The following is a 17,486-nucleotide window of genomic DNA, read 5'->3' on the forward strand; positions in this document are numbered from 1 at the left end:
TAAGTAACTAACATTTATCTTTTTGTTTAGTATAGTGGGATTGAAAGACCAACTTTAGGTAGCTAGGTTTGGTTGAAAGACCAACTTTAGGTTGCTAAGTTCGGTTGAAAGACCAACTTTAGGTAGCTAGGTTTGGTTGAAAGGGGCCTGGCATGGCCTAGCGCGTTAAGGCGTGCGTTTCGTAATCTGAGGGTCGCGGGTTCGCGCCCGAGTCGCGCCAAACATGCTCGCCCTCCCATCCGTGGGGGCGTTATAATGTGACGGTCAATCCCACTATTCGTTGGTAAAAGAGTAGCCCAAGAGTTGGCGGTGGGTGGTGATGACTAGCTGCCTTCCCTCTAGTCTTACACTGCTAAATTAGGGACGGCTAGCACAGATAGCCCTCGAGTAGCTTTGTGCGAAATTCCAAAAACCAAACCAAACCTTGATTGAAAGACCAACTTTAGGTTGCTAAGTTCTTTAGGTAGCTAGGTTTACTTGAAAGACCGACTTTGGGTAGCTAGGCTCAGTTGAAAGACCGACTTTAGGTAGCTAGGTTCAGTTGAAAGACTGACATTAGGTAGCTAGATTTGATTGAAATACTAACTTTAGGTAGCTAGGTTTGTCTCAGATCACCTGGTTTATACTTGAACAAAATTTTAAAATATAGAGAAGATGATGAGGGCTTAATATCTATTAAGGTAAAAGGCTTTAGTTATGTTTAATGTCGCTAATAACACTATGTAACATAATTTTTTACTTTTTCTTGTTCCTGTGCAGAAAGTGTTATTTCCCGATTGTTTATGCCTAAAGTAAATGGAAAAGACCTATTTTCCTCTTCAAACTTTGCTTTTGTGACCCGGTTAATGAAATTTTCAAATTTACCCATTTTCCAGAACATTCCAGGTAAATTCAGCGCTGAGTAACTGATAGGGAATTTTATCGAACTTACAAGAATTTTCAAGAACCTTTTAGAATTTTCTAGAACTTTCCATAGCAATATATATATATATACAGGAGCTCACCACTTCAATTTAGTTCTAGCTGCCCAAGTGAACACATAGACAAGGAGGCTTTACCAAGTTTCCTGTTATCTTTCCCTTTGGGACAGCAGGGATACCGTAATGCACTACAACAGGAAATACTGCCCACAACGGTCCGAGTTCTCTGTGGAGAGGCACAATGTCAAGTGTGAGCTACCAGAATGAGTTGTTCCCACCACTGCACATAAAATTGGGTCTTATGAAACAATTTGTCACAGCTCTTGATAAGGAGTCTGCAACCTTCAAGTACCTTCGAGACTTCTTCCCTAAGCTGTCTGAGGCAAAGGCCAAAGCTGGTGTCTTTGTTGGACCACAAATAAAAAAGATTCTGCAGTGCACAGAATTCCTCAAGAATCTCAGTAGGAAGGAAAAAAAGCTTGGGGCAGCTTTGTCGCAGTGGTTTGGGGTTTCAGGGGCAATCACAAGGCCGAAAATTATGTGGAACTGGTTGAGACTCTGGTAAAGAACTACGGCAAAATGGGCTGCAGGATGCCCCTGAACGTGGGAGCATACTCAGAGGACCAAGGCGAGTGCTTCCACCAAGATATACTGGACTTTGAACGCCGCTGCCAAGGAACATATAACGAAATCATGATGAGTGACTATATTTGGGGCTGATACGTGAAAGTGATTTAAATTACAGTCGCAAACCTCGAAAAACTACTCATTTCTAAACATGTTTGTTCATTTTTGTATAACGTTAGTATAAATACATGTAAATATTGACTCATATGTTGTTTTATTCAGACCTTATGTAAATGAAAATGTGAAAATTTGCCTGTTTTTACATAGAAAATATGTTAATTTCTAAATTTTATTATCCAGGCCACAAAAGCAAAGTTTGAAAGAAATAATGGCCATTTTCTGTACTTTTACAACATAAACAATTAAGAAATAACACATACTATCCAGGAACAAAATTTGTGTTACATGGTGTAATTAAGTAAAAGGGTGCAGGTTGAGTGTCTAATGAATTGTAGAAGTATAGGGAGTAAAAGGCAGTAGGAATTATTAATTTTTAGGAGTGCAAATACTCGCCTCTTAACCCTTAACTGATGCGCCCTAGCTGCTGGCTAGTTTGCCACATGGGTTGAGAACTTCTCTGATAGACGGAACATCTCCAACCTGTTTGGTTACTATGACAACAACAGCTGGTAATGGAAGAGTAATGTATAATTTTAGTCTCATTATAATGTTGTGTGTGTGGTTCTAACTTGGTTAGTGTGCTCTGACATTATAATGTTGTGTTTGTGGTTTTTAACTTGGTTAGTGTGCTCCAACATTATAATGTTGTGTGTGTGGTTTTAACTTGGTTAGTGTGCTCCGACATTATAATGTTGTGTGTGTGGTTTTAACTTGGTTAGTGTGCTCTGACGTTATAACATTGTGTGTGTGGTTTTAACTTGGTTAGTGTGCTCCGACATTATAATGTTGTGTGTGTGGTTTTAACTTGGGTAGTGTGCTCTGACGTTATAATGTTGTGTGTGTGGTTTTAACTTGGTTAGTGTGCTCCGACATTATAATGTTGTGTGTGTGGTTTTAACTTGGTTAGTGTGCTGTGACATTGTGATGTTGTGTGTGTGGTTTTAACTTGGTTAGTGTGCTGTGACATTATTATGTTGTGTGTGTGGTTTTAACTTAATTAGTGTGCTCTGACAGTAAATCCAATAATTAATGGCTTACGATCAGTCATTTGAAAATTACGTATTATTCACTAAGATTAATTTAATTAACGGTGGTATATGGACTTGAACATCTTACAGGAAAGATGAGATAAACACCCCCAGAGCAGGTTTACTCCTCCCCCCTCCAAAAAAAGAATAATTCTGGTATACTCATCTCTCGTATAGAATTTCTGATCAACCAATATGTAGTATATTTAATGTCACAGTTATATTGCCCTCAGGGCTGAAAGGGAGAAAATGTATTGAAAAGCACGAAACTTGGACCTCTCAATCCTCAACCTGGCACGTCTACCAATATTTAATTGTTTTTGTTTAGCGAGTGGGAACACCTTCTGACGTGTTATCGTACAGCAATAAATCCATCTTTGGACTCACTTCATTTCATAATTTCATCCTCTCCACAGTCATTTTGTGGCAGCTGAAATGGTTGGCAAACAGATAAACAGAATTTGAGTAAAACGGCCCTCTGTACAAGTCACTGCTTAAAATGTCTGTGCGATCCATATCGCCTATCGTTCAATTTTTACAGCTGTGTGCGTGTCACTCCTACACGATCAATACACGTGGCTGCGTATTGTTCTACGACGTAAGTAGGTGTAATTTATTCCACAATGATGGCCAGATATATTTATTTTTCCACACGACATGTAAAGGGGATATTTATCTCTAAAAAGTCTAAACAATGCAACAGAAGTGTCCGGTAATGTATTCTTTCATGAATAAAACACGAACGAGGAAACATTACCTGCACGATACTAAATAATTACTTGCACGTGCATGAGGCAAATGAAAGTCTTGAACGAAACAAAACACTATAGAAAACTCTGTAGTTCTGAAACCTGCCATAGTCTTTGAACTATCAGATCTGTAAGAACCAATCCTAAAGCTTATTTGCACGTTTAACTCTCGTCTTGTTACTGGCTGGGTCTGATATAAATATACTGTGGTATTTAACCTTGAATGTACCTTATGCGACATATTGACCAACCCGTCAGGTCAGAAATTTCAAGGTATAGACAAGACTGATCCTAGTTTAGAACTGTTAACCAGAGGGAGGGCAAGAAGTCAGGAATACCTCCTGCCTAACTTAATTTTACTTCCATACAAAACCATGATAGAGTTGAAAATTGTAGTAGTATAGGGTGATAGATGCGGCGAGGGGAGTATTGCTACGAAAGGAGGATGGTGGGGGTGGGGTGGATCTTGTATCTGATCTACTTTTGTAGTCTGTTTTATGATTTTCATAAAGGGAGCCATCGAATCCACAATTGTTTATTTAAAAAGCATGTAACCCAAAAAACAGCTATTGCTCACCATGTAAATAGCTTCTCGACCATTAGTGTTTCTGCTATGTCTCGTTAGGCCTGGTGGGCTCTGACATTGACGAAAGGCCTATTCGACACTGCATATAGCACCTTATATATAAATAACTCTAGAATGCACCTATGTGTTTAATTGGTTATCGATTTGTGTTAAATTCATTGATTATGTTTTTGATTTCTTTTTCTGCCCGACTTCATTAAAACATCCACCGTCAAGAAGACTAAATCACTAGTCATGACATCATCGTCTTGAAGTCAGCCAAGATCCACGCGGTAGTCTGACTAAATACACACGTGTGTACTTAAACAGTTAACATTAACATAAAAAAGAAGGACTGCGTTAGTATCCATACCTGTGATAAATGAAATTTAATGAACAAAACAGGCCCAGACAAAAAAAAACTAAACTAAACTAAACACGTTACATAACTTAAAAGGATACCCCGGGTACAGACTTTAATGTGGAATATAAGATGTGCCCTGGGATTTAGAGGTGTCTGTGAAGTAGTACCTGCATTGCTGTAGGGATACACCATCTACAAGTTTTAACATCCGTTCGCCTATCTTGCACGTTGAAGAAACCAAACTAATTATAATAATCAAACAAAACCATAAAAAAGTATGTAAGTTATGGGACACCATGTTTTGGGTACTTAGGCTCACAACGTCCCACAGACAATTATATGATTACTTCACTCCTCAACGTCCCACATCTGTATTACCCTTCACTGCCTGCAGGAAGTGGTGAAAAGATGGGTACTCTTTAAAGGAAAAGAAAATAAATAACAATTGCTAACACATTACGTTGTATCCGTGCCGTAATGTGGGTATTACTTCCGCAATCACCTCCAAAACCCAGGGTACATTATATATCCCACAGTATAGTCTTCAGGAATCGTTTTAATTTATGAAATGTCTTCAGTTTCGTTTTCAGTTTGAGTCTGATTTTTGTTAATTCAAATTATATACATATGTGTGTGTTGTTTGGCATCTTAAGTGTGAAATCAAGTTTAATTTCCTCTTTTTTTGTTTCGACTAACTCTTTGTGACATTTGTACTTGGAGAGTGAATACCGATTCGGTTCAAACCTCTGATCTTTCGACCGGCAGCCCTGAACGACAACCAATAGACCACATCCAGTCTATGTAACGGTGTAAGGTAAATACGAGTAAAATATAAGTTACTGGGAGTCAAAATTATTTATTTTTTTTTTGCAAAGTTTGTTAAACACCATTTGAAAACATCGACAATGTCACGAATAAACTCAAAAGCAAGTGTTGTGCGTTTTATTCAGTTGTGAACACGTAAAGTTTTGTGTGCTTCACAGTATTCACACAACGCTGCACACAAAAGGGCTGTATGCGCTAGCCATGCCTAAATTTTAATTAATAGACAACGGGGAAGGCAACTAAATAATGGCCACGCCAACTATTGCGATACTTTTATTTGACCAAATAGTGATTAATGAATATCATTCTCACAACGTCCCCGTATCCCGAAAGATCAAAGCACGGTTTCTGAAGAAACGAGCCACGAACCATGAACCCCTGGATTCACCTTTTGGGTAAGCTTTATATAACCATTAGGCTAACCAATAAAGAACTCATTTTACTGAAATGAAAATAAATGCTTAGGTTTAAGCTAGATTACAAAAAGAAGGCTACAGTTGTTATGAGGGAGTTGGGATGAGCGCATGAGATGTCCGACAAGAAAACTACTTTTATAAAACATTAATTTGTTTGTGTCGTATTCAACTGAGAAAAGTGTGCTCCTAGTTAGACAACGTTTGTTTGTCATATCGTGTAAGATTCAAAAACAGTACACAATATAATAGATGTGTAACTCTCTGACTAACAAACAAACAAGTCAAACAAATAATTTCACTGAACTTTTGACCTCACTTTGAGTAGTACATTCCGGTTGTCGTTCAGATTTTGAAATCTTCCCATTAAATTATATCGTTGCGCTGAAAAACTAGACCAGCGACGTTTCGAAAACTTCATTACATGAATAATCTAAGAACGAGGGTCTGTCTCGTACGGGCTACTAATTACTAATTACGAACTCTTCGAAAAAGTAAAGTCGTATATTTCGTTTTCGCTGCCGTTATAATCAGTAATTGAATGGGATTTTGAAAGGGGTGGGTCTTTCTTTTGTAACCTATTATGAAAAACAATTTAATCCCTGATTATGATAATAAAACAACTAACCTTTACTGAACAAAATCTTTAAAAACACAACCAAGATCGTGACCAGTTAAAGGTTAAAGGTCAGTCACCCAAATCTACTGAGTACATCAGGGGTCAAGCTTGGCAATCAAATATCGTTTTAGACGTTTAGGGTATGAAAATTTCACTGTCATTTCTCTCGAACACTGTATTATTATAATACTTTCTATAACTGAACTTATCTGTGTTACTATTGAAAAAATATTTTATTTTAATACTTTCAAACACTAACATTAGACTTCCACAGCCTTAAATATGAACCTTCTTCTGTGATACTCTAAATTAACCTTCTACTATGGTATTCTGACACTACTATTAATCTTCTACTGTGATACTCTAACACTAATATTAACCGTCTGTTGTGGTACTCTCTAACACTAATATTAACCTTCTACTGTAGTACTCTCTAACATTAATATTAACCTTCTACTATGGTACTCTTTAATACTAATATTAACCATCTACTGTGGTACTCTCTAAGGTTAATATTAACCTCCTTATGTGGTACTCTTTAACACTGATATTAACCATCTACTGTGGTACTCTCTAAGATTAATATTAACCTCCTAGTGTGGTATTATTCAACACTAATATTAACCTCCTACTGTAGTACTCTCTAACATTAATATTAACCTTCTACTATGGTACACTTTAACACTAATATTAAGCATCTAAGATTAATATTAACCTCCTACTGTGGTACTCTTTAACACTGATATTAACCTTCTACTGTGATACTCTCTGACATTAATATTAATCTCCTACTGTGTTACTTTTTAACCCTCGTATTAACCGTCTATTGTGGTTGACATTAATATTAATCTCCTACTGTGTTACTTTTTAACCCTAATATTAACCTTGTACTGTTGTACTCTCTGACACTAATACTAGACTTTTACTATTATACTCTCGAACACTGATATTAACCTTCTACTATTATACTGTCTAACACTGATATTAACCTTCTACTATTATACCTTCTCACACTAATATTAACCTTCTAATGTGATACTTTCCAACATTGAAGTTATAAGTGTTTAAAGAAAATTTTCTGGACACACAGTCTAATAAAATTATTCACGATCAGTATCTTCCCCTTGTGACACCCTGGAATAGTTATCCTTCAGGGTGTGACACTTTAGATCACTCTTGTATTAAAATTGTTAGACAAGCAGAGCTAATCAAGGGCTGTCTGCACTAACCGTCCCTAATTTTGAAGTGATAGATTAAAGGGAAGGCAGCTGGTCATCACCGACACTTGGGCTACTTACTGGAAGGGTGTTCGATGTCATGGTTCGAATCTACGACCCACACAGTGTCCTAACCACCAGGCCATGCCAAAACCTTATTAAAATTGTCTTCATTGAACAGCCGGCCATAGACACTGTGTATTAGAAACTCCACGAGTGATAATGATTGAGTTACGGTTCAGACGTTACTGTTTAGAAAATGTAAGAAACTAACAAAATAACAACTGGTCAAGACGAGTTATAAACATTTTTCTCTTATCGACACCAAGAATCATGTCAGAGGAAGTCACAAGATATATCAGCTGTTTAAACTTTTGTTTACAGATCTTTAAACCTATGTTCTGATCTATTAAGATTTTAAAAATATGAGCTATTATTGATGAAATGTGTAGTATTACATAGAGCTTTCGCACTTTGTATTGTTGATACATCTGTGGGAAAATAAAAACGAACATTTGATTAAATTATTAAAAGTAATGTTGGTACCACATGTATTCCAGGTTTTTCATGTCAAATGTTTTATAAACTAAAAATCCCATAACTCATCGAATAAAATATTTAAAGACAGTAAAGATGTAACCACTCTAGTCACTCTAGTGGATAAAACAGTTTTTATGAGGTGTGGTTATTTATACATTACTGAAACAGGAATGAAGTTAAAAACAGAATAGGTGAACCTAAGAGAAATGTTGAAAACTCTGCAACATTTGATAGTACATGTAATCGTTGTGGTCATGCCACCTGGTGGGAGCAAACTGTTATTTTGACTCAACTGTAGAAATAATGAAACACAGTGGAACTAATTTCATCTTCAATAAGGATGAAGGATTAGAAAGTAAGCAGATGGTATAATCTTTAAGTATGTAAGGCAGGCAGTCATGTGACCTGTGACATTATGTGTTTGTGTGGTTAACAGTATTTGTTTTTCACATTCGGAGGGTGACTTCAACCGACGTTCGAACTAATATCTCAATTATTTACTTGTTTAAGTGTTTTAACTATCTACACAAGAGCTTTGAATTTCAACCTATTAATATATGACGACATTAAACAGAATATTTTTGACGATATCGTGAAATCTTTTAAAAACTTGGATTTGATTACGGTGTCTTTGTTGTACCAGGGCATCTTCAGCCTTACTAATTAGTTTATAACGCTAAAATTTGGATTTTAATACTCATAGTGGGGCACGTGCAAACTATTGTGAAGCTTAACTACAAAGAAACAAACGAAATGTTTGTAACAAAATAAAGGATCGCCCACCTTATTAATTGTGTGTTTTATAAGCGTAAAATCCGGGTTTCGATACCCCTGGAGTACAGCACGGATAGCTTATTGTGAAGCTTTAGGCTTAACATCAAATAAAGTAGCTCTGGTTGCTGACACGCGTACTGATTGGTGAAATAAATTGCTTCAGTTTAGAAGCTTACAGATGAATCCACCAATCAGAATAATGAAAGGAGGAGGCTGTGTTGTCGAGTTGTGAGTGGACTGTTTAGAAATGACTGCACGTGTCGCTGCTACAAGTCACTCCATCCAACTGCTGCTATAAGTGAGGGCGCTGCCGTTCTCGTTTCACTTTTCTGCCACTGTTCACGCTCACGCGTAGTATTCCGCCCCGTCGTCAGCCCGCCTCCGCTTGCCTTCCAGGGGGAGCCACACGTAACACAACTTATATAGGAAAGCTAAAGGTAAGTAAGCTGGTCGACTAGACACGGCATCTGCTCTTCTCTAGCTGTTCTCGTTTACAGTATTTCGTAAACAAATAACCAAAACAAATAAAAAACAATTAAACATATCTTTTATTTAAGTACAAGGTTTAAATGAGTAAAATCTACAATAATTTTATAAGAGCAGAAAATAAACAAAATTACACAATGGAATTCGTTCATTCTAATACGGTTTGGAGAGAGAGAATCAACTGTTGTTCTCACGACTAGGAAATATGTTTCAATATTTTTGAGCAACGCGAATCTCTTGTTTCACATTTAACTAGCAGACACATCACAGGCGACATTGTGTGAACAGAATGCCATTTGGCTGCTAGCTTCTTTCTTGTTTGTTTTATTTTCCATTCACAATAATCAGTGTTTGATTGTCCCGTTTGTCATAGACTACGTTTGTTGTTGCATGTTTAATGTATTCCTGAGTAAGTAATGAATATTCTTTTCTCGCAGACAAAGCAACTGAATAGTAGGTCTGTATGAAGTACGCAACATTCGGCTGTTTGGACTTTCCACACATCTTCCAAGTTGTTTGGACTTCACACAACAATTTAACTGTCTGGACTTTATTGACACTCTACTCCAACTACTGGAAGCTCACTACAGCTGTTTAAACTCCGCTTTACAAGTTCTTGCTGCTTGACCTTCAGTCCATAAGTCCACTTCTCAAGTTGGACTTCCCATTCCACTTCCATGATGTACCACTCTGAAGTTGGTAAGTTGACTATGGAACTTGTGGAATTTTTGGTAGACATCATGGCATACAAATTATCAAACACTGTGACACTCACAAGGAATATACAAGTTGCCAAACACAATGACATTCACAAGGAACATACAAGTTACCAAACACAATGACATTCACAAGGAACATACAAGTTACCAAATACTGTGACACTTAGAAGGAATATACAAGTTACCAAACACTGTAACATTCATAAGAAACATACAAGTTACCAAACACTGTGACGCCCACAAGGAACATACAAGTTACCAAATATTGTGACACTCACAAGGAACAACCTTAACTATTTGTTTAAGTATCTAGCCATATAATACAACAATATTTAATACAATTTAAAGTAGTTAAATGAGATATGGCATTGCTATTTAAGGTCGGTTCATAACACAATAATATGTTATATGTCGTTGCCAGGATAGCTTAGATCAACAATGGTTTCAATATTAGTGACTAGTGATAAAATTTTATGTTTCGATGTTACTTTAACAATGCATTATAACTCTGGTTCATTAAGTTTCAATACAATGATTTTACTTGTGAATTGCTGTAATCGCCGTATTTTCTAGAAACGTCACTCAACTCAGACCAACTCAAGATTTTCAAAGAGACCCTTTTAGAAAGTTTGTGGTTAAATTCATTGTTGACATTCACGAAGTACTACCTACTAGTTCCTATATACTCTTTTCTTTGGATTAAAGTCATTGTTGACAGTCATAAGGTGTTACCTACCAGTTCCTATATACGGACTGTACCACAACTATTCAAATACTACACCTGACCTAGCGCTGACTCGGCGACAAGCCAGAACACATGTAATGATAGAAATCGTGGTGGGCATGGCACAGTTAGCACATTGTGTAACTTTGTGCTGAACAACAAACAAACTTTGTTCTGATAAGCATTAGTTTTAAAGATTACAGTAGTAGTTCAGGTGCAGTGTTTGTTTGCTATTAATTAAGTACAAAGTTATACAAAAAGTTTTTGTACTGTTCCTACCACGAGAATCGAAACCCGAGCTATAGCGTTATAAACCATCTGACTTACAGCTGAGCCACAAGTGAACGTACATAATGTTATTCTAAAATTACTTCATAAATCTGTAATTTTCCTTTAGTATAAAAGGCCTACGACGGTGAGTTGGAGGTCCCAGTATATCAGGTTCCAGCTGTGTTGTAGAAATGCAGATGAATTATAAGAGTGATAACCAATTCCGTTATTTGGTTAAGTGTAGCCTTCACAGGCCACCAAGCGTGTTTGTCAGTAGTTCAAAATTAGGTACTGCCACACCTGATTATAATTATTTTAGCCCAGTTTGGTTGCAGTAGGTGAACAAAAAAATTGTCGAAAGTTCAAAAATTAGAGACGGCTGTACTGAACTTGCTAGATGGCATGGTTATTTAACCCATATTGATAACCTTTGTAGCTAAACGTACAACCTGAGTTAAGAGTGTCGGAGATACGTTTGGGAAAAGCTTCTTTCCGGGGGCACAGCTTGTTGTAAGATTATATACAATACCGTTGGCAACTGTTTCTTTTTTAAAATTGTAACATAGAAACAGTTAAAAAATAATTCCAAGAAAGCCGCTGTGTTTATTATAACGATAACTATAAAGTGTCTGGACGTTTAACAGTGTAAATATTAATAACTTGGTTTGTAAGTTGTCTATACTTTTCTTTTTCATAATTTTATCCAATAAGTGTAGTAAATGTTGGTATAATAAACCTAAATATACTTAAGTCGTTTTTGAGTTAAATTATATTACATCACTAACGCATGTGATAAAAAAGAAACATATTTAATCTACGGAGACTAAAGTAAGAAATCAATAAATATTTTTCCAGTTTTAGTTCATACTTTCAGTACACAAATTAACAACAATATCAGGTTATACTTTAGTCGCTTAGCGACATGACATAAAAGCCATTGTTTAAATGTAATGTTACGAAAACTCACTGGATTTTCTATATATACACTAGTTGTTTAATCTAACTGGTCTTTACCATTAATTATTTATTATATAAATGATCTTAATTTTGATTGGCTCACATAGTAATTAACCAACGCATAACTGTCTTGACTGTACTTTTCTGCTTGCCCCCTAGTAACACAGCGGTACGTTTACAGACTCATACCGCTAAAACCGGGTTTCGATACCCGTGGTGAGCAAAACACAGATTAACCCATTGTGTAGCTTTGTGTTTAATTCTAAACAAACGTTTTTGCCTCTTTGTTGGTAAAGGTTCACAAAATTTATTTATTTTAGTTGATTACAAAATGTAAAGTTGGGTATATTGTGAAGTGAGAGGTGGTAGTAATTCCCATCTTTTTTGACAGGCTATACGCTAGTTGTATTAATGTTATTAGGTTTAGATATGCATATGTATAAACTCGGTATTTAAACAATCAGGCTAAATGTAACATTAAAACAAACAGCAGGTTATTTCAGCCCACAACGTCCCACAAATCAACATGTGGTCGTTCCAGCTCGCAACGTTTCACACCTATATCACTACCCCTCACTGTCTGCACGCAGTGGTAGGAAAATGGCTACTCTTCAAAGCAATAAACTAAAACCTAGATTCTACTTCTGGGGATAAGTAAAATAATGTAACTTCTTGATCTTGAGATTCCGGTCCCCATTATAGTAGACATGTCCTAATAATAAGTTAATTAGTACTACAGTAGACAAATTATGTTGATATAAAGCCGAACCAAGTTGCCTAAAGTACTATAACTCTCAATCACCTATTAAGTTTACTCTAGGAGTGCACTCTAACGGAAAGATATACATTTAGGACATTGGGTGTTTAATTTGTCACTATTAAACGGATGTTATACACCCAAAACCTTCTACCCGCTTCCACCGTAGTTAGCTCTTTCCGACTGTACATCTCTTGCAGTTATGTTCAATATGCAGTTTTTGTACTTTTTATATGAAGATTATTTGTTTTGTTTGCTTAGCATACGGATTATGGGTTTAGGACTGAGAAATAAACTCAGTCTTATAAGTTACCCAAACTCCGTGAGATATTATTGGGTTTACGGCCGAAAATATCGTTAACAGAGAGGTTATCCAACACAGGAAATGACATGTTATGATATTTGAGAACAGGAACATATGAAAACCATGTTTAATTCAGCTATAGTAGCCACCTGGTGGTTCTCTTAGTTTTATCTCTTAGTGGGTGGATTGCTTGGTATTGGGTTTACGGCCGAAAATATCGTTAACAGAGAGGTTATCCAACACAGGAAATGACATGTTATGATATTTGAGAACAGGAACATATGAAAACCATGTTTAATTCAGCTATAGTAGCCACCTGGTGGTTCTCTTAGTTTTATCTCTTAGTGGGTGGATTGCTTGGTCTGATCAGAATTGGTGTTTTGTTTATTGGCGGAAAGGAACTAAGCTCAGTTTGGAAATAAATATTTAGTTTGTTAGTTTGTACCAGGTAGTACTAATTATATATATATATCTTGTTTTTCGTTTTAACCAACTCCAAACGTTTTTATAAACCCTCAAACATCATCAATTCAAGCTGCTTCCAACAACATTTCCGCTGTTTAAGGGTTAATGAACATTAACACAAACCTAAGGCTGAAATATAGAGCAGATCATCCCAACACCTCCCCAGATGAAGATATTTGGGTTCTAAGTAGTCTCTGAGAGGCTGTGGACACTTTGGTATTAAGGACGTAAAATTGATTTAATTACCTGTTAATAACAAAGAAAGGTTTCCTTGGTAACTTGTTTCGTGTTTCCCCACTGGTGGAGGGGCAGGTTTATGGGCCATTATATATGTATGTATATATTTCTTATAAATACTAAAAAATCAAATATATAAAATAAAACGTAAAACTCTATTGGTGGGTTCTCCATAGTTCACTCTTTATAACGGTTGCAGACATTAAAAATGAAGCATATAAAATAAAATATAAAACTCCACTGGTGGGTTCTCTGTGGTCCACTCTTTCTAACGGTTATAGATATTAAAAATGAAATATATATAAAAAAATGCAAACTCTACTGCTGGGTTCTCTAAGGTTCTCTCGTTATAACGGTTGTAGATATTACGAGTGAAATGTATAAAATAAAATGTAAAACTATACTGGAGGATTATTTTTGATTCACTCTTTATAAAGGTGATAGATATTAAAGTTGAAATATGTAAAATACATGTAAAACTCTACTAAGGGGTTTTCTAAGGTTCACTCTCTGCAACGGTTGTAGACATAGAAATTGACATATATAAAATAAAATACAAAACTTTGCTGGTAGGTTCTCTGTGGTTCACTCTCTGTAAGGGTTTTGGACATTAAAAATGAAATATATAAAATAAAATGTAGAGCTCTACTGCAGAGTTTACCATAGTTCACTCTTTCTAACGGTTCTACAAATTAAAAATGAAATACATAAAATAAAACGTAAAACTCTACTAAAGGGTTTTCTATGGTTCACTATTTGTAACGGTTGTAGACATTAGAAATGAAATGTATAAAACAAAATGTAAAACTCTACTGGAGAGTCTTCTAGTGTTCACTCTTTGTAACAGTTGTAGATAACAAAATTCAAATACATAAAATAAAATGTAAAACTCTACTGGAGGGTTCTCTATGATTCACTCTTTGTAATGGTTGTAGATGTTAAAAATTATATATATAAAATAAAATGTAAAACTCTGTTGGAAGGTTCTCTATCGTTCACTCTTTGTAAGAGTTATGAGAATTAAAAATGAAACAAAATAAAATGTGAAACTTTACTGGTTGGTTATCTAAGGTTCACTCTTTTTCACAGTTATAGATATTAAAAGTGAAATATATAAAAATAATGTAAAACTACTGGTGGGTTCTGTATTGTTCACTTGTTGTAATGGTTGTAGATTTTAAAATTGAATTATATAAAATAAAATATAAAACTCTTATGGTGGGTTCTCTATGGCTCACTATTTGTAAAGGTTGCAGACATTAAAAATGAAATATATAAAATAAAAGTTAAAAGTGTGCTGGTGGGTTATAATGGTTATAAACCTTACTAAATATATATATAATTGTAAAACTCTACTTGTGGGTTCTTAATGGTTCATTATCTGTAATATTTGTGGACATTAAAAATGAAATATATAAAATAAGATGTGAAACTCTACTTGAGGGTTACCCATTGTTTACTCTTTGTAACGGTTGTAAACATTAAAATTTAAATATATAAAATGAAATATAAAGTTGTACTGGATGATTCTCTATGATTCACTCTTTGTAACGGTTATAGACGTTAAATATTAAATATTTAAAATAAAATGTAAAACTCTACTAAAGGGTTTTCAATGGTTCACTCATTGTGACATTTCTACATATAAGAAATGAAATATATAAAAATAAATGAAAACTCTGTGGGAGGATTCTCTATTGTTTACTCTTTGTAAGGGTTTTGGAAACTGAAAATCAAATTTATAAAATAAAATGTGAAACTTTAGTGTTGGGTTCTCTATGGTTCACTCTTTGTAACAGTTGTAGACGTTAAAAATAAAATATTTAAAATAAAATGTAAAACTACTGGTTGGTTCTCTATGGTTCACTCTTTGTAACGGTTGTAGACCTTAAATCAAGTATATAAACAAACTTAAAATTAACCAAATGTAAGAAGGATGTAAGTTACTTTAGAGGAAATAAACAGAACCACAGAAGAACAATAAAAAGCGACAATTTAAAAATACATCTCCTACGATAAGGTTTGTGTATTTTAAAAAGGCGCTTATACTTTGATTGGAAACTTTATTGGTTGTTTGGTGGGTTGCTAAATAATTTGTTGTGACAACACTACTGGTAACACTTAATATTAGTGTATTAATTGAAAACACGCGGTAGGACAACTTAATACAAGTTGTAAAGTTTCTATACAAACAGAAGAAAGTTAAAAAATACACATTATTGAAATAATCTAGTAGAACGTTTTGTTGAAATCCCCCGCTTTTTGAAGTTTCTTTGTTATATTTTGTACGACAAGCTGCCCTCCGCAGGTTATCCGAATTCAGTTTCTAGTGTTTTAAGTTTCTAAACTTGCCAGTGACTCAGCGAAATGTCATTTTAACCGATTTTTGGTTTCGTTGTCCAGGTGTTTTCAGGTACTTTTTCAAATAGCGTAAATAGTGAACCTTTCACGTGGGCGTCGCACGTGAAAGTAATGTGTTGATGATTGTTCTAAGCATTTCCACGTGCTTCAGGAAACTGCCAATGATGTTTTCTGTACCAATAGAATTGATCGTGTTATATTCCGTTGACGTAGCTGACACGTTCTATCAACTGTGTTTGAGCCCTGACTGATTCAGAATGATAAAAATAAATCCCCTCTTCCCTTAAAAGGGTCTTTATAGTTAACTCTTTGTTTCACACATTTATCTTTTTATCTCGACCCTGGCAGCTTTTCCATAATCGTAAGTACTGTCATAGTTTTGGGTTAAAGAATAACTTAAACATTAAAACATCCACTGTGTTCGATCCACATCGATTAGTCATTAGATGTATTTCTAAGTGTGCAGAACTTGGCTGTACACTCATCTGTTAGTCCTCTGTACTAATCTTCCCGCCACGAATTAAAACAAATTTATTATTGTTATAGGACCGAACTGAGATCATATGGTGGCCTTGATGTAGTTGCAATTCTTAGCCCTAACTTTACCTTCCTGCTATTAAGGTTAATTTAACCTTCCAGGAAAGAACCCAAGGGTATTGGAGGTGTGGTGGGCGTCAAATACTATTCACCATAGGTCTGAGAGACTGGTATAAATCATTCACTTCTTTTTGAATTTGTACAGGAAAAGAAGTGAAGTTGTTGATTTATGGAAACTTGTAAACAGTGACTTCCGTCAGAGTGATTTAGTCGTAAATCAAAGCTCATTGCAATAGGAAATGTTTCTGTAGAAATCTTATTATATTTTATTTATTTAGTGAAAAGTCAGTAACTTTGAATAATTGTAAAACAACGTTACAAGTAATCCAAATACCATTGTAAAAATAGGGCAAACTATGTAACAGCATTGCGACTACACTTTGACAGTTGGAGGCCGTTGCTGATCGGGGCTTGCGTTAAACGTAACGTATCATAATTTATTTCAGACGAGTCTCCTATTAGGATTTCAAGTAGCCGGACATATTAATTTAAAAGTTAATGGAATTTCAACATGTATCAATTTACGATTATTTGCCAACAAGAGTGATACACACAATTTTCTTTCCTAACACAAATATCTGGTTTAAAATTGAACCTTTTATCGACATTCACGGAGAGCAAATTAATTCTTTGTTGATACACCTGTGCACTTCTCTTGACGGTTAGCTAGCGTGAAGCACTCGTAAGTTTTCACCGACGACAACATCTAATGTCCTTGTAGAAATGCTAGCTTCCAAAGTTAATTCACTGAAATTAAACAGTTTATAATATTCGAAATCTATAAACGTTCCTGTGAAATATCTGAAATTTTCCGATTAATAAGCGTTAATCAGTTATAACTTCCATGG

The 17,486-nt window shown here is 35.3% G+C and overlaps 1 protein-coding gene across 5 annotated transcripts in view; it reads left to right on the forward strand.

The window, feature by feature from the left end:
- LOC143238387 (uncharacterized) overlaps nt 1–17,486 on the forward strand; it is a 98,228-nt gene that overhangs the window by 47,990 nt on the left and 32,752 nt on the right. For 3 of the 5 annotated variants that reach the window (XM_076478552.1, XM_076478553.1, XM_076478554.1), the window contains exon 2: nt 9,685–9,946. The exons of 1 other annotated variant lie outside the window; for it this stretch is intronic. In XM_076478552.1, coding sequence (XP_076334667.1) covers nt 9,925–9,946 — 22 coding nt within the window. In that variant the 5' untranslated portion in view covers nt 9,685–9,924. Of the gene's footprint in view, nt 1–9,023; nt 9,199–9,684; nt 9,947–17,486 lie in introns of those variants that run through there. One more of the 5 variants, XM_076478556.1, reaches the window with a different exon arrangement.

Source organism: Tachypleus tridentatus, chromosome 13 (genome assembly GCF_004210375.1).
Source record: "Tachypleus tridentatus isolate NWPU-2018 chromosome 13, ASM421037v1, whole genome shotgun sequence".
NCBI classification, from domain to species: Eukaryota; Metazoa; Arthropoda; class Merostomata; order Xiphosura; family Limulidae; genus Tachypleus; species Tachypleus tridentatus.